The 24,578-nt window shown below is 41.5% G+C and overlaps 1 protein-coding gene across 2 annotated transcripts in view; it reads right to left on the bottom strand.

The window, feature by feature from the left end:
• NOX3 (NADPH oxidase 3) overlaps positions 1-24,578 on the bottom strand; it is a 412,418-nt gene that overhangs the window by 33,216 nt on the left and 354,624 nt on the right. For both annotated transcript variants that reach the window (XM_075924491.1, XM_006114980.4), the window contains 6 exons: positions 20,589-23,749; positions 19,849-19,944; positions 19,538-19,648; positions 18,672-18,756; positions 9,471-9,616; positions 1,954-2,135 (listed from right to left, as the gene is read on the bottom strand). In XM_075924491.1, the coding sequence (XP_075780606.1) occupies positions 1,954-2,135; positions 9,471-9,616; positions 18,672-18,756; positions 19,538-19,648; positions 19,849-19,944; positions 20,589-20,633 (665 nt within the window). In that variant the 5' untranslated portion in view covers positions 20,634-23,749. The remainder of the gene's footprint in view (positions 1-1,953; positions 2,136-9,470; positions 9,617-18,671; positions 18,757-19,537; positions 19,649-19,848; positions 19,945-20,588; positions 23,750-24,578) is intronic.

A 24,578-nucleotide genomic window follows, 5' to 3' on the forward strand; every position in this document is an offset into this window, starting at 1 on the left:
CTTGCTGCAGGAGGCTGTGAAGGCTAGAACTAGAACAGAGTTTAAAGAGAAGTGAGATAAAGTGATGGAGGTTGGGCCCATGGAGTGCTATTAGCCAGGGGGTAGAAATGGTGTCCCTGGCCTCTGTTTGTGGAAGGCTGGAGATGGATGGCACGAGACAAATGGCTTGGTCATTGTCTTCGGTCCATCCCCTCCAGGGTACCTAGTGTTGGCCACTGTCAGCAGACAGGCTACTGGGCTAGATGGACCTTTGGTCTGACCCAGTACGGCCATTCTAAACTCAGGGCTCAGGGTCGGTGGTCTCACTGGACCACTCTGATTTTCATGCACACCTGCTCCTGGGTGGCCAGGCTGGCAGCTATCCTGCCCTAGACGGCCACTTTCCTGTGCCTAGTGCGGAGAAGATGTCTGCACTAGACCAGGCGGGCGCCCGCCTCTTGCGGACCTGAGCAGGGTCCTGGGAGCCGCCAACCTGGTCCCGGGAAGAGGGGGAGGGCTGGGTGGCAGCGGGTGGCTGGTTCGTGCTGTGCCAGGTGCAGGGTCTGCTGGCTGGATGCTGGCAGGGTTGTACCTGGCACGGGCACCGTAACCAGCCCGTGCCCCTTTAAGGGCTCCGGGGCTGGGAGGGGGGCAGAAGAGTTTCCCTGGTGGTGCCCAGAGTGGCCACCAGGGAAAGCTGGGGAGGGCTAGTCTCCCACTAGTTCGAATTAAGTGGCTACACAGCCCTTAATTCGAACTACTTAATTCGAAATAGGCGTTAGTCCTCGTGGAATGAGGTTTACCTAGTTCGAATTAAGCGCGTCTGTTAGTTCGAATTAACTTTGTAGTGTAGACATACCCTAATTGATGATTCAGCACTTCATTATTATTTTCTCAGGTGTTCTTTTTTGAGACGATAGTGTGGCATTGTTAAGAAGAGCAAATATACACTAAGAGTATTTGAACAGGACAGGAGAGAAAAGTCAGTGGGACTACTCATGGAGTAAGGTATTAAATTTGTTGTGCTGACCAATATTGTCTCACTGTTTTCTTGGGCTCCCCACTAGTTTGTATCCATCTGTTGTTTCTTGTTTTGGACTTAGACTGTGAGCTCTTTGGGGCATGGACAGTCATTTTTGTAAAGTGTATGGCACCTAATACTATAGGGTGTTGGCCCATGACTAGAACTCCTAGCTGTAAGAACCATGGGTATGTCTACACTACCACCCTAGTTCGAACTAGGGTGGTAATGTAGGCAACTGGAATTGCAAATGAAGCCCGGGATTTGAATTTCCCGGGCTTCATTTGCATAAAGCTGGGCGCTGCCATTTTTAAATGTCCGCTAGTGCGGACTCCGTGCCGCGCGGCTACACGCGGCATGGACTAGGTAGTTCGGACTAGGCTTCCTAGTCTGAACTACCGTTACTCCTCATTTCACGGAAGCCTAGTCCGAACTACACGCGGCACGGAGTCCGCACTAGCGGACATTTAAAAATGGCGGCGCCCGGCTATATGCAAATGAAGCCCGGGAAATTCAAATCCCGGGCTTCATTTGCAACTCCGGTTGCCTACATTACCACCCTAGTTCGAACTAGAGTGGTAGTGTAGACATACCTTATGATATTACAAATAAATAAAATGAAGTAATAATAGTAATCATTAGTTTGAGTAACAATATCATACTTTGTCCCTGATGGTTTAAGGGACCAAAAGTATGGAAGCTTCTTGGGTTCTATCCACTAAGGTGATGAGGTGATAAAGTCATGTTTTTAAGAATCCCTGTGATACACAAAACTGCTGCTTGGTTGCTGCCTAAATCACAGCAACCTGCCCACTCACACTCACACTCACACTCACCCACTCTATCATATTACAATCATGTGTTAACCTTGAAAGTGTTAATATTATCATATATAATCACCTCACACAGGATATTATAAATATGTGCGTGTGTAAGTATGTAAATATACTCACCCCATACCATGCATAACCAGACCAATAAAGAAAACCAAAAACAGGTGATGGGTATACCAGAAGACCTCATAGAATGATCTTCTGATGATTTCTGTGGATGAAGTCGTGATCAGAATGAAAGCCAAAGTGATCACGACACCAGTTACTCCAGCTATGGTAGTTAGTATCTGTGTTGTTGTGCTCTAAAATAAGAACAAAGTATTATGTATAGACACTAAATCAAAGATGCAGCTTCAGTATAAGAATAAATGTAAGCAACAAACCAGACAAGACAAAAAGATTAGGAGCTGCATGAAAAAAAAAGATGATCTGTTCTGTTATCCATTTAAGCTTGTTCCAGACATGAATGCAAATATTAAATTCAATTTGTCTATTTCAGCAATTGATGGGAGGAAATTACATAATCCTGCTAGTACTTGTATCTATTTTTGTTGCACAAGAGTGCTTCAGAAAAGAGAGAGAATAAATTATTAGCATTAAGAGTAAGTAAAAAAAAAGGTAATAACCAAAACAGCACTGAAAAACTCCATAATCGTTTTGAGAGAGATAAATGTGGGGTGTTTATTGGCATATAGGCTGTAAGAACATAGCACTACTTTGTTCTTATTTCACTTTAACTTACATAATTTCAGGCAAAAATAGTTGCTCTTGACAGCCCCGTGTTTTGTTGCCACTGCTATATCCGTGAGGCATTCATCCTGACTGCAAGCTTCCAGAATTCCAACAGAGCTGCACACTACAATTGAGGGTTTACCCTTTCAGAGCTATCTTCTGCCAGGTGATGCTATGCACATACTGAAAGATTCTCATACAACACTTTCCTCACTGAGAGCATATCTACACTGAAGAGTTATTTCGAAATAACAAGGTGAGCATTCACACTACGGGCTCGTCTAAATTACATTCCTCTTTTGAAAGAGGGATGTAAATGAGCCCGATCGAAAGTGCAAATGAAGCGCAGATTTAAATATCTCGTGCTTCATTTGCATATTCGTGTCTGAGTGCTGTTTTGAAAAAGCGTATTTCGAAGGTGAAACTGCAGTCTAGACGCGGTTCTTTAAAGAAAAACCCTTCTTCAAAAGATCGTGTATTCCTGAAAAAATGAGGAATATGGGATCTTTCGAAAAAGGGTTTTTTTCCCCTGAAAGAACTGCATCTAGACTGCGGTTTCACTTTCGAAATACTCTTTTTCAAAACAGCACTCGGACGTGAATATAGAAATGAAGCGTGAGCTATTTAAATCTGCACTTCATTTGCATTTTTGATCGGGCTCATTTACATCGGAGATGTAGTCTAGACAAGCCCTACCAAGCCTGTTATTTCGAAATAATGGGCTTGTTAGTTCAAAATAATAACTTCTGCTTGTGAAGAGGAATAAGCTTATTTTGAAATGGTTATTTTGGGAGTTATTATTTTGAAACAACTTATTTCAAAATAAACTGGTAGTGTAGATATAGCCTAAGAGTCTACACTTCCACTACTAAAATAAACCACAACCCTACCTGAGATCATTGTTGTATCAGAGGTCCCAGCAGACAGAAGATCAAGACCTTCTCGAAGATACCCCTCATATTTCACAGCAATGGATTCTTCTCACCTGATATTTGCTACATGAAGGCAGTCATATTGATTCTTTGATTGAAGACAGCACCACTATGATCTCTCCTCTCTTATGATCACAACATTCCCTTTTGTATTGTGCATGGCAGAACATCATGTTGGACAAATAGGTATTCAACACACTGGATACATAATCATCTCCCTCCCTTTCCCCCACCTTACTCTTCCCATCCCTTTTCAGAGACTCTTCTCATAAGACCATGTTACTTTAAGAGCTATGAGTCTTTTTTAGCCCTGGTCTACCCTAGAGAGGGTATGTCTACACTACCCCCCTAGTTCGAACTAGGGGGGTAATGTATGCATACCGAACTTGCTAATGAAGCCCGGGATTTGAATTTCCCGGGCTTCATTAGCATAAAGCCGGCTCCGCCATTTTTAAAAGCCGGCTTGTTCGAACCCCGTGCCGCGTGGCTACACGCGGCACGGGCTAGATAGTTCGAACTAGGTAGCCATTCCGATCTATCTGTACACCTCGTTCCACAAGTTCGAACAAGCCGGCTTTTAAAAATGGCGGAGCCGGCTTTATGCTAATGAAGCCCGGGAAATTCAAATCCAGGCTTCATTAGCAAGTTCGGTATGCATACATTACCCCCCTTGTTCGAACTAGGGGGGTAGTGTAGACATACCCAGAGTTATTTTGAAATAACTCCCCTTATTTCAAAATAACAAGTGGCGCATCAACACTACCAAACCTGTTATTTCAAAATAAAGGGCTGGTTATTTCAAAATAACAACTCCTGCTTTCCATGAGGAATAACACTTATTTCAAAATAGTTATTTCAAAATAGTGGTAGTGTGGATGCTCCACTGCTGCCGTTTCAAAATAACTACTCCCCAGAGTCATTCAGAGTAATTACTGCCCAGTGCTTCCTGGGGGCTCTAAGTCAAGGTAGCATGTCCACATTAAGAAAGCCTACCTTGGACTAATTTTGAGGCTTCCCTGGAGTGTGAACACATTATTTCAAAATAGTTATTTTGGGAATTATTATTTCAAAATAAGTTATTTTGTAATAATTTTCTAGTGTAGACATGCCCTTTGAGTTGGGCATGATAGAGTATCCAAAAAGATTTTATTCTGGTTCCTTTCTGGTCCCAAAGAAATCTGGTTGCCTCTGCCTCATCCCAGTTCTTTGTAAGGTGTGCAGTGTCATCTCAATGAATCTCACATTGGGTCTCTGACTATATCAAGCTGTTACAATCTCACTAAAGTCTCTTCTCCATTGAGAGTAATTGTTCCCTCCCTCCCTCCATTACATCAGTATGTGACACTGGGGCCAGTCAGACCAGACCACTATGGGCCAAGGAGACCTTGCTTCTCATGCCTTCTACACATGCTCCAGATTAGATGAAAGGAGGCAGTGCAGCTCTTCTGGGACTGGTTTTGGAGGAGGAACAACATGTACTGCCGGTTCCAACCAAGGAGCCAGCAATTCTCAGGCTGTTGGGGTTGTGGACCCAGACTACCTATGAATGACCAGTCAACTGTGGAAACTGACTGGGATGGTCGAGCAGCTGCCAGCCAAGGAGATGCCTGAAATGGGCCTTATGTATTAGAAGCCAATGCTTAACAGGGAATTTTCTGGCTTCCTAGGATCTGGGTGAGAATCTGGTGGAGTTGGGGGGTGGCAGACAGGGGGGCAGGGCTCCTCTGCTCTCCTGCCCTGCACTGCAAATAGGCATGGATCATAGGGCCCTAGCTAGAGACTCAGGCTATGTCTAGACTACGCTTTATTTTCGAAAGAGGCTATGCAAATTCCATGGAAATTTGCATATCTTCTTCTGATCTCACTTTTAAAAGCGGGTCTTTTGAAAGTAAAAGTAGTCTGGACGCATTTTTGGGGGGGAAAACCCCTTTTTTAAAAAAACGCGTAAACCTCATTTTTTAAGGAAGAGCGGTTTTTTGAAAAGGGTTTTTTTCCTGAAAAAAACCCACGTCCAGACTACTTCCACTTTCAAAAGACCTGCTTTCTAAAGTGAGATCGGAAGAAGATATGCAAATATCAGAGGAATTTGCATATCCTCTTTCGAAAATAAAGCGTAGTTTAGACGTACCTGAGTGTTTGCTCTGCCCTGTCCCAGGGGCTTCAGATTGTTTGATTGGTCTACCTTCCCCAGAGAGTTAGAGTCCCCAGTTAGTATTTGCCCCAGCCAAGAGACTCAGGAAGCTACATAAGAACCGCCATACTAGGTCAGACTGTCACCCATTCCCAGCCTCTGACAGAGGCTAGGGACACCATTCCTACCCATCCAGGCTAATAACCATTGATGGACTTAACCTCCATGAATTTATCTAGATCTCTATCATATCCCCTTTTAGTGTCCTCTTTTCTAAGCTGAAAAGTCCCAGTCTTTTTAATCTCTGTTCATATGGGACCCGTTCCAAATACCTAATCATTTTTGTTGCCCTTTTCTGAACCTTTTCCAATGCCAATACATTTTCTGAGATAAGGCGACCACATCTGTATGCAGTATTCAAGATGTGGGCATACCATATATATAGAGAGAGGTAATAAGATGTTCTCTGTCTTATTCTCTATCCATTTTTACATTATTCCTAGCAGTCTGTTTGCTTTTTTTGATAGGTTAGACTGAACATTTGCTCTACCCCACTCCAGAGGCTATCGAGTACTTAATTACTTAGCCCCACCAGGGACCCAGAGTCCCCTTTCCCCCACTGCAATTGTTTTACCCAGCAGAGAATCTCAATGATTATCTGACCAACCCTACACTGGGCCAACAAGGGAGCTGCATTGGATATGCTGGTCCTCCCATGACACAGCATTCCTGAGTAATGACCCAATAGCATGGTATTGACATGGTTTGTGCATACATTCTCTACTCATTATATGCCATCCCTGAGACCTCTCTTGACAATGCCAGCTTTGGCAAATTGGGATTACAATCCCTTTTCAGATGATCCAAAGGCCTTCTGTCTGCAAAAAAACTGCTTGGAGTCACCTACAGTGGAATGTATATATGCACAATCTCTCAAAGGATTTTAAAAGAAGGTTATTTACCTCACAGAAACTGTTGTTCTTCAAGATGTGTTAGGCATATGTATATTTCACAGACCTCACACCTTCCCTCTATTTTGGAATTTATTACAATGGAGTGAAGGAATGAAGAAGGAAATGGCAAACATGCCCATTTTATGCCCTTGCCTAACGGATCATGAAGAGAGCAGGGGTGCATGTGCTATCTGGTAGTACTGCTAACAAATCTGAGTCAAATGCACTGGTGCACACACACACCTGAAAGAACAACAGATACTGTAAGATCAGTTACACTATCATATATATAGTATCCCAATGTCTGTAACTCTGTAACACTGAAACACTGACTGTTCCCTCTGGGCGGCGCTGTTGCCTCCTGCCGTGGTGCTCGGCTGACTTCTGCGCCGCTCAGCTGGACCGCCGCGTGGGAGCAAGCAGCGCAAGCGGCCGTTTGGGGTCCGTGCCCCCCATGCAGTGTGGCGGTGCTGTATGGGGAGCGCGGGGCCCAAATGGCCGCTTGCTCCTGCGCGGTGGCCCGGCTGAGCAGCGCAGAAGTCAGCCGAGCGCCACGGCGGGAGGTGAAGGGGGACGGGGAGGTGACGTTCACGGCCAGGAGGCGGGGCCTGAAGCCTCCGTCACGTCCTTACTGTGCTGACGTCTAGTCCAACCAGCGCGGGAGAGTTTGCAACCTGGAGTGAGCCCAGGAGGGAGGTGCGGGCTGGAGGAGCACAAGCAGCTTCATAGCCAGCTGGAGAGAAGCGGCGCTTTTAAGAGGAAAGTGCTACTTCTCTCTAGCCACCTGCTCCATGGCTTCCCCCTGCTCAGTCCTCCAGTCAGCACCTGTGAGTGGGGGCTGAGCGCTAAGCCTGGCCAGGGGCAGGGTGAGGGAATGAGGGGGAGGGGGAGGACAACTGGGAGGCTGCAGGATCAGTGCTGGGATGAAGGGAAACGGTGCAGGGGGGCAGCTGGAGCTCATAGGCAGCCTCTCAGCTGGGCTGCCGCATGGGAGCAAGTGGCACAAAGAGCCATTTGGGCTCCACGCTCCCCATGCAGGAGCAGGAGGAAAAGAGAAAGAGAGAGTGAGAGACAGGAGGAGGAGGAGAAGAGAAAGAGAGTGAGAGGCAGGAGGGGGAGAAGAGAAAGAGAGACGGAGAGAGAGGCAGGAGACGGAGGAGAGGTGAGAGAGAGAGGAGGGCAGGTAGTAGGAGGAGGGGAGAGAGAGAAAGCGAGATGGAGCGAGAGACCAAAGTCTCAGGAGAGAAGACTGAGATAGAAAGGGAATAGGACGTGGAGGAGAGACCTGATAATCTCATTTTATGATGGGCTAATTGGCTAGTTTTAAAATAGTTACTTAAGGCCTTATTTGGCCTGCAGAAGCTAGAATACTGTGGATGTTGTACAAGAATGAAAGAACCCAGCTTGACTACCAGATTCCAAGTTGACTTTGTAGGGTTAGAAGAAAGAAAAATATTTTTACTTGTAAAGTGAAATTATTTGATATGGAAGTGCTGGAGAGGTGATAAAGTTCCACAGTGCCATTTTTAGAGTTGAACTACTCAAATGTTCACACTTGACAGCACAGAGTACATATTCAAACTGGTGTCTGTGATGAATATATTCAGATCTATTACATGCTAACAAGATTGATCTAGGTGACATTTTGACCATTTACACTACAGTGGCTAGTTTGAATGTTGAGATGAAACAGTGAAAAGTGTCACAGTTTTTTCATATATTGCTACTGCAGAGACATAACTAAGCTGAAAAGAATATTTGAATTACTGCTCTCAGAACTTTCTTCTGTAAAAGTAGAAGGAATCCTTTGTTCGCAATTATTCAGAAGGGCTATTATTATGTAATTGCCAGGCAAGTATATTATTTTTTGAGAAGCTTGGAAAATTTGTGTTAAGGAGAGTAGATTTACCACTGAAAAAAATGGAGTAAACCACCTGAAAAACCTAAAGACTCTTTCTCTTCATTTAGTGGTGAACTCATCAGAGTGCATCTGGTGACTACAGGTCTGGTATCCCAGCAAGAGCTCTAAACACTAGAATTTGCTTTCCCCATGGGTCTGAGTGTGCATCCGATTTTTTGGCAGATATTCACATTTTGTGAGTTAAAAATAATAAATACAATATCATAAATTTGCACTTGCACAACAATACAAATACACTTATTTATGCAAGCCATTCCATCTTCTATCCAAATACCTATTTTCCCATCATCTGCTCTCAACTTAGCACTTATAATATAATTCTCATTATATTTGAAGTATGTGACATTATACACAAGCAAGCAAATAACACTAGTATGAACTATGGTCTAACACAATAACCTTAAAAATAGAATCAGCTAACTGCAGCTTGTACTCACTGAGGGGGAAAAAAATCTGATCTTGGTCATATTGGTATAAAATCAAGAGTAAATTCATCAGAGTAAATGAAATTTCTCTTGATGTACACCAAAGAATATAATCCAGCCCCAGATTAAGGGAACCTTCCATAACCATAGTGGGAACCTAATACCAGCTATGAAAGAAGTTCAATTTGTTAGTTTTTCAGATTTAAGATCTTGTTCTCTTTTTCTGCTAAGCGGTAGCTAGCCATATTTCACATATCAATAACTTACAAGTTTATTACATTTTCAGCTAATCATAACACTCATCATCCACACCCCACTTATCTCCTTCTTTAGCTAATTAAAATAGCAAAAATTTCTCTGAGGTGGAAAACCTGAAAATTGCATTTCTTAGATAGTGTTTACAGCTGAAATTCAGCTTAATCTTTGACAGCATCTCCTACCTCTGCTTAAAAGGCATTGAAATATAGTTTTATCAGCAAAGGGATCGGCAGAGAACAATTTTTCAGATAAGGAAAAGCAAACAAGCATCTAATAACAACTTACCACTTCATAGCTTCTGACTGGGTTCAAATAGCTTTCATTTGGTGATTTGCCAATGCCAGAAAGTTTATTCCGTAACCCCCCTGCTTCCTTTGATTGACTTATATGATATCGCTCTATGTTGACCATATGCGCAACAATATGGATGACTGTTTGAAAGAGACAGTTATGCAAATTAAAGTTGTATATGAATGCATGTCAGCATCAATTTTATTAACTATGACATGAAACATTTAAAAAGTCTCCATGTGGATTAAGATCTTTACATAATGATCAACAACAAAATAGACTTTGGTCAGTGTGTAATACATGGCAACTGGTTATAGTCAAAATATAAAATGGAGTAACACAGTCAACATAATCTTCCCATATTTCTGGTCCTAATGATGCCACTTCCTGTGTTCCCAGATCTACTGCCCTTTAGCTTTTAGTGCCATGGGAGACTGTGCACTTCAGAGGAGGGATGATGATGTGTGCCCTTGATTTTCAAATGCTAAAATAAGATAGAATAATTTAAATTGTCATTTAATTCACTAAAGGCTATGATGTGTCCTGATCTAATATACAGTGATGTCCCATATGTTGCTAGAAGAGGGATGATCCAGTGCTTAGTCATGAGCCTAGGATTTGGGAAACCTAGGTTCAGTTTCCTGATCTGCTACAGACTTCTGGTGTAATCTTGGGCAAGCTGCTTAACAGCTCAGTTCCCCATGGGTAACACCCCCCTCCCAGTATAAAAGCACTTCCTTCTCTGATAGGAGTGTTGTGAGGTGCTGTACATTACAGATTGTGCTGTGCTTTGAGATGTACTATTGAAAAAAAATGCTATGTAAGCCATAGGTATTAGTAAAGATGTCCCTGTTGTAGCTCTGGCATTATGGAGAGAGCGGAAGAGGCACCCCCCTTTGAGCAAGCTCCATCTCTACACCAGCTGACTAAACATGACTGAGAAGGGCATCTACGCTTTAAGGATTATAGTATTGTCCATATCCATTCATTAGCACAAACACAGAGGCTACGTCTAGACTGGCATGATTTTCCACAAATGCTTTTAACAGAAAAGTTTTCCGTTAAAAGCATTTGCGGAAAAGAGCATCTAGATTGGCACGGACGCTTTTCCGCAAAAGCACTTTAGACACACAAAAGCATTTTCGCGATCGGGGCTTTTTTGTGCAAAACAAATCTGAGCTGTCTACACTGGCCCTTTTGCGCAAAAGCTTTGCGCAAAAGGGACTTTTGCCCTAACGGAGCAGCATAGTATTTCCGCAAGAAGCACTGATTTCAGACAGTAGGAAGTCAGTGTTCTTGCGGAAATTCAAGCAGCCAGTGTAGACAGCTGGCAAGTTTTTCCGCAAAAGCAGCTGCTTTTGCGGAAAAACTTGCCAGTCTAGACACAGCCAGGATGTTTGAGGAATGGAGCTTGAGAGAGATGTCACTGATGTGCAATAGTGTGATTATGTACCATTTCTTATTCAGGCCTGTGCCCAAAGGCAACACACATAGACTATAAAAGGCGGTCATTTTAGAAAGATGGTTTTGTTTTTGTGAATTTATATTGTGATATACTTAAGTATTATCTGTTCAGACCACAAAAGTATAAACAGGCAGCTGCCTGCTCTGTCCCATCCCAAAGCATCGGATTATCCATTTTTAGGACGTACTTTCAAATGAAAGGAGGGAAGTATCTTATGTTTCTACTGCCTCACATAGACAAGCAACCTAATTATGTTAAGCTCAAGATTTCATCATTTTTTAAACAGGATAGGTCCTCAACTATTCAGAGAACAGCAGTAACTAATGCAAAATTTTAAATTAAACACAGTAGGCTAAAAAGGCAACACTGAAGAACAATTAGAAGTTTATAGTACAGCTATTAACTTATACTATTTTTAGTTTTTATAATAGGTTTTCCATCACCTATCTACACTCCAGTGTTATCTGTTCATATATCACATAATTGAAAAAGTCCTTTTAAAACAGGCATAATGAAGCGGTTGACAAAGGCTTCCCCTGTCGACTGATCTGCATCTAGACTGCCGCGCTGTGCCGGATCAGCTGATTGTTGGCACAGCACGGTGACCATTTTTATTTTAATGAAACAGGGATTATTTAAATCCCCACTTCATTGACTATGTTGAGTAAACTAGTTTACATGGCTCCGTCGGTGGAGCCATGTAGTCTAGACACACCCTTTGTGACCAAGGGATCCCCTGGTGCCAACTGGCAGAGGGCACAGGATACGTCTGTCTTTTTAAAGGGGTCACATGGATCCCTTTAAAATATATGCTTATTTTATGCATCTCTCTTTAGAGAGATGCATAATACTTCACTTTATGGTGGCATGTGAGGTATTTACCAAGAACTGGAAGCCCACTGGTCAACATTCATTGTGAAATAAATATCAGATAATATTTAAAGAGTTACAAACTTATACAAAATAGGTCTTGGAGTAAAAGCAGGTCACCTTGAGGTGATATACCCCCAAAATGCACTTTTCAGACAAATGGTCACAGTCACCTGTCTCCCTGCCTGGGCCTTTATTTATCATATGCCTCAAGATGCATGCCAATTTGCCTACTGACTAAGCCAGATGCAGGTTGAGAGACTGTGAAAGCTATGAGGCCATGTCTACTCTGGGGAGATATTTCAAAATAACTCCCCTTGTTTCGAAATAACAAGGTGAGTGCCAACTGTTATTTTGAAATAACAACTGTTATTTTGAAATAATAACTCCTGCTTGTGAAGAGGATTAGCTTATTTCAAAATAGTTATTTCGGGAGTTATTATTTCAAAATAACTCCCTAGTGTACATGTAACCTGAGAGAGGACATTAATAGGAATTAACAAGCAGTGAAGAGGTGTCTTGTTTATGAATAAAGACAATGTATTGTTCTGGTATATCTTGAAGTTCAAAGGCACACTCAAGGCACAAATCCTTTATGGAAGGTAGCATGAGGACTGAGAGTTTGTTTCCTGGAAGAAGGTTCAGAGCCAAGCCTCATGGAAAGAATGTTGGGTGAGCAACATTCAACAAGCCATGAGAGTATCTTCTTAATTAGGTCTAAACTCTAAAATGCGTGTTATGCTTTTATTTTATATGTAACCATTTGTTTCCAATATTTCAGCTTGTTCCTGCTTGAGTCTTTAAGTGATTTAACACCCCCATCCCAGGACTTCCAATGCCACCACCAGTAGCACAGTGGGGCTAGAGTGGCTTGCAGCTCCTACCTCTGCACCACTACTGGCATGTCCCTGTGACTCAAGGGAGCTGTGTGCCAAGCCATCCCACTAATGGGACGATTTGACACAGCTGTCCTGGGTCCTAGAGCGTGAGGGTCCCATGGCAGCTACCCCAACTCTCCTATGGATAGGGTGCCCCCTCTTACTCAGGTTAGCCTGTGGGGTCCTGGATGTGCTGAGGTTGTCCACAGGGTTAGTTCCCCCCACCCTGCACTCATCACTACGGAAGCTGTGATAAGGCACAGATACACAGCAGCCCACTCCACTCTGCCACCATCTCTCAAGCCAGCCCACATAGGAGCTGGGGTGCTCTGCTTCCCACCGCCGTGATGAAGTGGAGCAACTGGGTGGGCCTGAGATATGGCAGCAGAGCAGAACAGAGGTTGCTGCATCTCTACAGTTTCCAGCAGATGCCCCAAGTAAGCATAATCCTTGAAGTTGCGTCCCTTGTGGGAGGGGGTTTGTAGGAAGGAGAGGAAGAGCAGAGCAGGAGTGGGAAGAGGCAGGACGGGGGTGGAGCAGGGGTTGGACTTGGTGGAATGATAAAGACACAGACATATCCCAGGACCACAGGGACTCACATACCAGGAGCTACGCATGGGCTGGATTATGGAACTGCTTGGGCCACAGATGTCCCCGAGGCTGTAAGTTTGAGACCCCCCTGCTTTAAATAACCTTATATGTTTTCACCATAAAATGTCTAAATTCTGTATGTTAAGTGGAGCAATGCTCTGAGGTGGAGCTGGCAAGCTGGGTGTTCAGCTTCTCTGGATGCATCACAGGCCCATATGTGGCGGGGGGGAGAGGGACTGCAAAGGGTGTGAATGCACCAACCCATGATCCCCCAAGTAAGCATGAAGGGGCTTTGTGGCTCGAGCTCAGCCCCCTTTTCCCCCCCACAGTGGGGAGCCCATACTGGTGCTCCAGCCTTGCCCTCTCTCCTTCCCACCCGTGAGGTTGGAGTGCCAGCATCATCTTCCCGCTTGTGGAGGAAGGGGAAAAAGCCACCTTTATTACAATCACTGTTTTCACACAACTTTTTCATGAACCTCTCTTATGAACGCTAATTGCATGACTATTTTGAACTCCTTTATATTTTAAAAAATGGAGGTCCACATTTACAAAAAATAGCACCCTCTCCCCAAAATTCCTGCATACAGGCCTGCAGCAAACCTATGCATACTGTGAGTGTCCAGTGGACCAGGGCTGGGCGGTCTAGGGAGATGTTGGGAGGGTGCAAGAGTTGGAATGTGCCAATTCCTGACATGTAGAATGATCGCAGGGCTTGCAAGACCCACAGAGGAAGGCTTTTATTGTCTATGGTCAACGTAGCTGGGGACCTGACCCATAGTAGGTACAGACAATGCTTCCTCAGACTAAACATTGGGGCTTGGTGTCTCATAGCCCTTTGTACCTCCAGGAACTGTCATATGCTTATTTTTTTAAAATTATTAAATGTATCTATCACAATAGTACCCCAGTATGCTAGTCATTGTACATATGAAGACATAGTCCCTATGCCAAGAGTTTACACTCTAAGAACCGGATTCTGATCCCGTTCATCACACTGATGTCAGTGAAACTCTTCTTTGGAAGAAGCTGCTATCCAGTCTGAGTAAGAGTATGCCTATCTGGACCTAAGACAACCGGTGATGTACAAAGAGGAAGGGGAGAGAGAAGGGGGAGGAAGGGATAAAATAACTGTTTATATACATTTGCTACTTTTGTTTTTATTCCAATTCACAAAATTCCTCTGATCAAGGGTGTCATGATCATGAGAGATGGACAGCAGCCTAGGGACTAAGGGGTTAACTGTACCTAGCCAGGTATCTGCTTAGCCAATAGAAATGTAGGTAGGAATTTCAAACTGGGACAAAGGAACTTTTGACTTTTCCCCTCCTTTGTCCCTGGGCAGTTTCTCTCCAGCTCCTGAGGGGGACAGACATCATGTCTATCTCCAAGAAAAGACTCTTCACTATCTGTACGTAGGGTAAAGTTTAGAGAAATCCTTTAGGTTTTATTGTTTTATGGTTTGGGAATGGGAAACTGATGCCTGTGCATTTAAAAATGGGTTGTTCTCTCCTTTGTAGAATTCCCCCATGAGTTTATTAATTTGTGACTTTTCCAAAATGACATGGGTTAGAGGTCAATTCCTGTTGAACAAACTACCACAGCACAAAACTACAATGAACATAATGGAATCAGAAAGGAGAATACCAAGATCAAATAGTCATAACCTCTTTCTCCCAATAAATGAGACTTTCAGTATGGGGTTTAGTTAAGGCAGCATAGAGAAAACATTCAAGAGAGCTCCCATTGTTATATCTCTTTCTGTGAAAAAGAAACATTGAATTTCCACTACAGTTTTTCTAAGATATTTTGCTCTAATCTTTGTAAAAATGTAATTTGGTATCAGCAGAACATTATTCTTTTCTTCTACCATAATCAGAGTTCTATTGTCAATGCAAACAGATCCTTCCTATTTAATGTTTTGGAGGCCTTACTAAGAAATCTACTTAAGTCTGTAATTTTCTTCCTTCCGGTAGTTGACAAGCACTCCAACTTGTATCTGACAAGCAGAACATAAGCCTTCTAGCACAAGTCAGACTGTGCTTTTCTGAAAGTTACTTTGCGTAAGATGTTAACACACAAAATAGAATTCTATACTGAACAAAATATATTAAAATTCAAATAAATGCATTCAGAATGTTGGTTTCCCTGGGCCGCCTATGATCTTAAATACTGCTCTGAGTTTTATTAGATTTGTGTTTCTGATAGTTTCTTAAATGCCACATAAAGAAAAAAATAACTCAATCTAAAAGTGAATTATAGCAGGCTAGCAAGAGAAATGCAAACATCTAATTCCATTTTCAGTGTAGTTCCTTTAAGGTGTAATAGTTGTAGCAAATAAAAAAACCTGGCACCAGATACCTTGCCATTAGCAAAACATTTTTATCTCTCTAAAGTGCATTTTGGAAAATTTCTTTAGATCTACAGTGTGTGAAATTTGCTAAATATTTCAAAAACCATAGTACAAATTCCTACAATTTATGAACATTTTTTTTGTTCTCAGTTTATTAATTATGTATACAGAGCATAGAATACTTCATCTGTAGTTTATTTGTATCAGTATTTTCCCATCACTCAAGAGTAAACATACACCATGGGTAAAATTCTGCAATCTTTACTCAGCACAGTTTCCTTTGACATCAATGGGAATTTTGCTTTAGTAAGGGCTGCAGGTTTTAGCCTTTTTATTAGTAAAACCTGTAACCTTAAAACAGGATGCATGTGTAGTAATTTGTATGCTAGTCTTCACATTTTTCATCCTAGTTTACTACTGAGTTCAAATCACATGCTTTTATTGCAGGGATAAAGGAGGAAAAGGGCTACAATTAGAAAACAGTGTTCATAGTATATTTTAAAAATAATAAAAAAAGAACAAAAAGAAATGTAATTTAATTACATGCTTTAAGTCTGGTCAATTTAGTCTTATTTGGCCAATTCTGCTGTCACGGAAGCATGCATACCTCTCATTGAGCTAAACTGAAATTGTGTGTGCTTATCTCTCTTTTTCTGCATGCCTGCTGTGGATAATCATCATTTTGGATTTAGTTGCTACTAATTAACCATCTCAGTATTCCCGTTATTATAAAATCAAAGGGTCAAAATCTTGTCCTTTGTAACCTCACTGCAGTCATTAGTCCTGTCTAAGTCTGTAAATGCTTTAACAAATGGACTCCAAGTTTTGTGGCAACATCACTTACTCTTTCTGCTGTCAGATTTTAAGTTTTCAATGGTAAGAAAACTCAGAATCATACCTTAATTTATTATGAATCCGTGTAATACAACCAACAAGCCCAGCACATTATCTGATATATTTTTACATTAAATTCCATCCATTCTCAATTTGGATTTTGTTGGAAAGTTTAATGTCAGAAACATGCATAGGAAAGAAGATCCTTTATGTACAGATAGCAAAATATTAGAATAAAAATCAACTATGACATTTTGAGAGCAGAATTCAGGTCTTAAAATTTGCTGCAATTGTAGCAATCTTAATAAACTCCTTCTTTCCTCCTTGCTTTAAAAAAGCCACAAAGATTTAAAAATAAAAAAACCTCATGAAACCCTGACCCCAATGATGTGAATAGGAATTTTGTCATAACTTCAGTGGGCGTATTGTTATAGCTAAGTAATCCACTAATTTAAATTATAATTCATTACTAATATTTTAATATAAACAGGGGAATGGTCTCTCCTCTGTGGGGAACTTTTCTGGCTTATAAATTACACAAGTGAAATGAGCACGCAAAAGGATCTTCTGAGTCCTCACTTCCACTTCCTTTACCTAGAGGCCAACCTGACTTCAACGACTCTCCTTCCATGTTCCTGTGTGGCAGAATCCTTGTAACCCCAACAAGGCTGGGACACAGATTCCTGGGGGGGGAGGGAAATGTATTTGATTCTGAACCATAAATTATTTATCTTTAATGATAGAAATTGTGCTCAGAAAGCCACAGCAACACTGCCATGGGATCAAGGATTCACCCCAGAAAGCTGATAACATTAGTGAAAGGATAACTCTGCAGTATGGTATGGCTATGAAAATTAAATGATATAATGTTAGTAAGCATATGAGTATGGAAGAGACAGACTCTAAGCTTTTAAATATGTCTACTCTGAGCTAGGTTTTTCTAGAAATCTGGCACAGTGCTCACACAGTGCAATGAAAATGCTATGTTGCCTCACAAAACATCCTTTCTCACTAGGATTTGATAAACGTTATTGGAGTGAGGTCTTTACATTGAGCAGTAGGTTTCTAAAGCTGGGCGGAGCTAACAGCAAAGTAACTTTTAGAAATTATTGTAGCTGAAATGTTATTAATGCTAATAAAGAAAAAATTAGAATGTTGTGCATACTCTTGGTCAGCATGTAGGACTTCGGTGATATTTAAAGTTTCATTCACTAAATGATGATAGTACAGCCATGACCATATTGGCGTTTTTGATATGGACACAGCAGCAAAATGGAGACAAACATGTGCATGGAACTAAGTGGCAGACCCCTAACTTTTATTACATTTTAACACAGCAGAGGGGCACTATCTGCCAATCATTCATATACTCCTATACCAGGCATTTTACTAGTTTTAGTGCAAGAGTTACACAGCTCCTTACCATATAACCCCTAACTCAGGGTAGGCTCTCCTCAGACTACCCCTTAGGATTCAGTTCTCTTAGGGTATTTCTACTTTATGGGACAAGGTCGAATTAAGATACAGAACTTCAGCTACATTAATTGCATAGCTGAAGTTGAAGCACCTTAAATTGCTTTTTAGTGCTGTCCACACTGCAGGAAGTCGAAGGGAGAACACTCGTCCTTTGACTTTCCTTAGTCTTTATGGAATCAGCATCGACCAAAGTGCCCCTCTCAGTTTGAATAAGCTGTGTTCACTAGCCCTGCTAATTTGAATCCTGGAAAATCAACAGCAGCAGCTTGGATCGTTCTCTGTAGTGTAGACGTACCCTGAGTTCTGGCACCGTCTCTGCCATTAGGGGATCTCATGAGCTTAAGGTTTATCACCAGAATCCCAGATTTTTTTTTTTTTATCTCTGGGACCTGTTCATTTTATTCTCTTAAGTTTACTGGAAACCAGTGCCAAAAGAGGCTTTATGTGACCCCTGCACCAGCTTAAATCTTGGGAGATGGAGAGTGCTGGGTAATCAGCACATTTTCTCCTAGATGGCCAATGGGTGCTAGAAACTACAAGCAGGAAGAGTTATCCATTAGCAAGTGTATCCATTAGCAAATGTCTCTCTCCCCTCACTCCTACCCTGTCAAGTTCCTCTACCTCTACAGATGAGTGGTACAGAGAGATTATAACAACATGAGGTAGAATCAATATATAATTACTAAGCAACAATTTAAAGACAAACTAGAGGAAAAACCCAGAAAACTTACTTGCATTTGCAGCTATTCCATAGGCAACAATCTTGTGAAATGTGAGGTTTTTGTCAAGTTGTCTCCTTAGGACTCCTCTACAACACTTGACAAAAAAGCAGAAGTCATTTTATAAGTTACATAGTTAATTTAGTATTTCCAGCTCATACAGGGGGGACGAGGATAGTGAGTTCATCAGCTCTTTTTAATTTTTTTTAAATCGAGCAATTGCATGCAACATAGTGACATGAGCTATTCAAATAATTCCCCCAGAGATTCAGTACATTTGAAGCAGAAATGGCAGAAATCCAGAGGAAATCAATTATTGAGTTAGATATTGATCATGTGAGCTCTTGAGCAGTGTACATTATCATAATATTACCAACTCGTGTGATTTCATTGCAAGACTAGAAATGTTTGCTTTTTTTCTTAAAGCCTTTCCTCCTGGAATCATGTGAGTATGTGAGAATCTCAACTTTCATTGGAATAATGAGGCTCCACCAATGTGTTCCTCAGTTTGGCCTTTAGCTTGACACTAGACAGGAGTAACAGGATGGATACACAAGGACATTCTACATGAATGAAAGTTGAGTTCCCCATACTCCCTGTCTACACGGTCACATTTTACTTTGTGCTCTATGCAGAACACTTTGCATTATGAGTATTATGCAGAATCTAGCTCTAAATAGTATTGTCTTTATACTATAAATGATTAGTCACCTTTTAATCCTAGCCATATAATAATATTGTGTACAGTAATAACTGAGAACTAAATGGAAAGATTTTTCCAACAATTATATTCTTTTGAAATTTTTTATTTGGACAATATTGATGAACTATGCGGGGGGGGGGGGGAGAAATAAATGTATTTCAAAAACTATACTTACAATGCTTGTTCCCCTTACGAATGAAATAAGGTTTCTACTGACTGGTAGCAGGATTAACATGCAGTTAAAATTAAGGCATGTCGCAGAAGCTCTCGCCCAAGCCAGTGCTGACTATACACATAATGGTATAAAAAATGATATTACAAATTTGGGAGGAGGTTAAAAAAGAAAGGAAACATATTAAAAAGCAAGTCTCTCATACGGAAAAATTACTTTAAACAGCAAAAATAGAACAGTAATGGACGATAATAAAATATGCCTGTTGCAACTTTCTCATTTGAGAAGGTGCTTCAAAGTCTAGCTATACTTACACCCAGCATAACTCGTGTATAAAGGTAAGCATCATCTTCTTCATACCAGTAGAATGTGTCAATAAACAGATATAAATTCAATCCCAGCCACACCATCTACAATAAAAAGTGGGGGATAGAGGTCGAGGAAGATGACTGATGAATGCTCTGTTGGATATTTTACTGCATATTAAATAATTTGTGGTTATTCTTTTTAAAAAACCAGGGAAGTACTTCTGTACCATGTGTAACACAGGTCTAGAAGATCAGAGAAAATAGAAATGGAAAATTGAGTCTATTTTGTGGCAAATGTGTTCCCCAATAAAGGACATACCATCACATAGTAAAAGTCAGATAGTAAACCTGTTCTTAGGTATGAGACTTAGAATGGAACTGTATATGTATATATGTTTACAAAGGGCAATGAGAATGAAAACTAAAGATCACCAGAAATAAAAAGAGTTGAGAAGGCTGGGGAAACTCCCTCACCCAAACAAATCACAAAATAATTCAAAGCACAATTTCATATACAGTTATGAATCACTTTTCCTTTAATCTGAGAACAAAAAGGAATAGACTTAAATATTACATAAGACACTTAATTGTTTTTTAAAGGTTACTTATAAAAGCGGTTTAATATTTTATACAGGTTTTACATGTCACATGTTCATTTACTATAAGTAAACCATAAAAAAATCTTAAACAAGCTTAAAATGCTTAATTATATCCAATTAGTTTTTTAATATTAAAGATATACTTACTAATAAGAGAACTGACAGACTTTCATTAAAAATCCAGCATCCCATCTTGATTGTCACTCTCTTATGCTAACAGCAATTCACTCCTGCCTTATAACATAACCTGAGTTCTCTGTCCATTCCTCAAGCTTTTCCATTAACTACGTTTGTCTTTAGATCTTAATAAGCACCTACTGGGAGCTGCAGCTCTCTCTAGGAATTTTCTAATTAAGGACTTCCTGCTAAGAGTAAATCAGCAAACTGACATGCCTTATGACCTGTGCAAATACCAAACTGATCGTTGTCCAGTAATTTCTTTTTTAAATGTTATTTTACAAAAAAAGAAAGCTGATTTCATTTAATTATCCTCATTTACTATTTTGTACTGGCTTTAACCACAGTTTCAGCAGAAATTAATATAATTCTTCATAATACAATCTGTTATAATACCTAACAAGATAGAATATTTATTTTGTATATATCTTAAATACACACAATTATTTTAAAAGAACTTGAGGGTTACAAAGTCAAGCATTCAAAAGTTAGAAAATACCAAAATAAAATATGCCTATACAGCCTTAATTCAGACCCTTTGTGACTATGTATTATAATACAGACCTTAATTACCTGATCAGATACTGTTTTTTTCCCACATGACTCCTTCTTTATTCAGAGCACTCGGTATTCAGCAGTCAGGGTATGTCTACACTACAAAGTTAATTCGAACTAACAAACGTTAGTTTGAATTAACTTTGATAGGCGCTACACAGGCAAACCGCTAGTTCGAACTTAATTCGAACTAGCGGAGCGCTTAATTCAAACTAGGTAAACCTCATTCTATGAGGACTAACGCCTAGTTCGAATTAAGTAGTTCGAATTAAGGGCTGTGTAGCCACTTAATTCGAACTAGTGGGAGGCTAGCCCTCCCCAGCTTTCCCTGGTGGCCACTCTGGGCACCACCAGGGAAACTCTTCTGCCCCCCTCCCGGCCCCAGAGCCCTTAAAGGGGCACGGGCTGGCTATGGTGCCCGTGCCAGGTGCAAGCCTGCCAGCACCCAGCCAGCAGACCCTGCACCTGGCACAGCACGAGCCAGCCACCCGCTGCCACCCAGCCCTCTGCCTCTTCCCGGGACCTCTTCCTGATGGGGAGGACTGGGGTGGCTCTGCGGGCTCCTCGGGGTGGAAGCTCTCCTGCAGCCCCCCAATTGACACCCTTCCCAGATGGCAGCCTGCGGCAAGTGCAGCCGGGCTGATGGCTGAGTGCTGTGATGTGCCGAGTGCGGGTACTCAGAGCACTCTAAGACAGGACTGCTTTGCTGTCCCTCATCGAGTTAGACAAGCGAGCGGGGAACCCCTGAGAACTGTCTGTCTGGGGTGGGGGTCGGGTCCCTTTAAGCACAGCCCTCGGCTAGCCTGAGACAGCCGCTCCACGCTCTAAGTCCTAATCTGATGCGCTGCCGGCACTGCTTCCGGCCATCCTTAACCTCGGTTCAGGGTCCACTCAATGTGGACATGCTAGTTCGAATTAGCAAAACGCTAATTCGAACTAGTTTTTAGGTCTAGATGCACTAGTTCGAATTAACTTAGTTCGAATTAACTAATTTGAATTAAGTTAGTTCGAATTAGTGCTGTAGTGTAGACATACCCTCATTTAGTGGGACATTATTAAATATTTTGTTTTATCCTCATTGTGCAATATATGGTCCCATACCACATTCGAACTCTGCTCTAAATACAAAATTATTAATTTGTTTGTTTACTTTTTGATGGTGCTTATCAGTATAGGACCTGACTACTTATCAAACATTAACAAATTTATTTTGACTACACCCTGTAAAATGAGGCATAGGGAGATTGAGATCAAAAGCATCCACTAATTGTGGCTGTCTAATCTGAGACTCCATAGCAGTGTACTCAGGATTACATACTTAGCATTTATATGTTCAAAGCACAGCTCCCAGTGACTTTGGATGCAACTCTGAGTAGTAGGAACTTCTGCAAATCAGACATCAGGGTCTCAAATCAGGCACCCAGAAAATAAGGAACACGTATTTATTTAGTGGCCACTTTTGATAAGTTTGCTTAAAGTGACTTACCCAGCACCCCAGGGAGACTCTGGGCTAGCTCTATAAAGGAGATTGGGGGCTTGTATAGACAGAGACAGTAAGGAAATTTAATCTGAATTAACTAAAGGTGTGAATTTAAAGTAGGTTAGTTAAACTGCATTAAGCCTCTGTGTGGACACTCTCATTCAGAATAAAAGTGCCTTTAATTTGGTTTAACCCTTGGATTCAGCCTTGTAATGCCTAACATATAGGTGTCCTGACACCCATTAGAATCCACAGCCCTGAGCAAGGTGTGAAGGCTCCCTGTGCAGTATGGAGCCCAAAAAGGAGATCCACAAAATTGCAAAAAAGAGATCCACAAAATTTCATCATGCTGAGTCACCTAAACCAGCCAACTGCAAGGCCAGAAAAGGCCAAGGAGAAGGGTGTGTTCTAAATTCTGCAATTAGACACCTAATTCTGGGTTCAAAGTAAGTGCCTCAATCTGCTCAGGACTCACAGCCATGAATCCTCTTATGCGTTGGAACAAGGGGACTTTATGGTGGGTCTTCCCATATTCCTTGTCTGTTACCCAACCACTGGTCTGAACTGTTATTTTCAAACTTTCGGTGGCACAATGCAAAATTTATATACCATGGAACAGCTTCAACAGGAGAGACTGAGAGAAAATATGCTATAGCAGAGTGGTTAAGGTACTTGTCTGGGATATAGAGAGCCTCTCCACAAGACTATATGGCTCTGCTTCATCACACCCCACAATCAATACTTCTTAGTACTGTAGTCTGCAGGAGCATTCTCATCCAAAATCCACTATATGCCTTATGTTTTACCAATCTGAAACAGGTCCTTATGCCTCGCCCAGGTCTCCTTCTTTTAATGGCTACAGTAAGAATCTTTTCCAGAATGATGAGGTAAGCTTCTTGGTCATCTTCCAATACAGTCTTTGCAAAGGAAGGAATGGAGATCACTGACACTCCTGGCAGCCCACCCGGATTAGTGAGTCTCTGAAGCAGCTGGTCCAAGATCTGTTGTGGCTCTTTGTTTTGCCTCTTCATAAATTGCAGCATGAGTTAGCCATCCATTTTATGACCACTTTCATACCACTTTTATGGTGGGGGAACTGGAAGGGGAGAGGAAAAATCCCATGACTCCTACTGGCATATTTGAATAAGTGACTCAGACAATGTCTACATGTAAAATAGTGCAGTAGCACAGCTACAGCTGTGCCTCTATAACACTTCTATGTAGACACAACAGCAATAGGAAAAGTTCTCTCCTCACTGAAAATAATATACCTCCCGGAGAGGCAGTAGCCAGGTTTAAAGAACAATACTTATGTCATCCAAGCATTATCTACACCAGGGGTTATATCAGCACAGGTATATCTCTCAGGGGTATGGATTTCTCTCAGCCCTTGAAAGACATAGCTATGCTGATGTATGTTTTCAGGGTAGAGCAGTCTTTATTCAGCTCACTTCAAGCAAAGTTCACAATCCTGTACAGGGTCAAAACTTTACCCCTAGGATTTGGGGTTTTTACAAAGAAATGGATGATTATAATAATTTCAGGATAAGACTTTCCCCCTAGTGTGGCTGTTCCTAGGAGTCCCTCCTAAGGGCTGGTCAACCTGGAACCCTAAATTCAAAGGATTACTCCAAGTTGGAGTTAACGAGACACCAGCAAAAATGAGTCAGCAGGATTCACTATTTCTTAGCAGAATTAAGACCTAATCACAGGATGAGTTCACTAAATACTGTCAGTTTATTACAGGGTCCCTTTTAGGGGAGATTTATTTGACTGTTGTGACATTCAGACAATGCTACAGTTAATAGAAAGAAGCATAGTTAATGGAAAGAACCACTGATTAAGTTTATTTCCACTTCTCTCCTCCGTCCCTATTCTGAATAATTCAACTGGTGGCCAGAGACCTCCATAGTGAAAGAAGGTGT

Source organism: Pelodiscus sinensis, chromosome 3 (genome assembly GCF_049634645.1).
Source record: "Pelodiscus sinensis isolate JC-2024 chromosome 3, ASM4963464v1, whole genome shotgun sequence".
Classification (NCBI taxonomy): Eukaryota; Metazoa; Chordata; order Testudines; family Trionychidae; genus Pelodiscus; species Pelodiscus sinensis.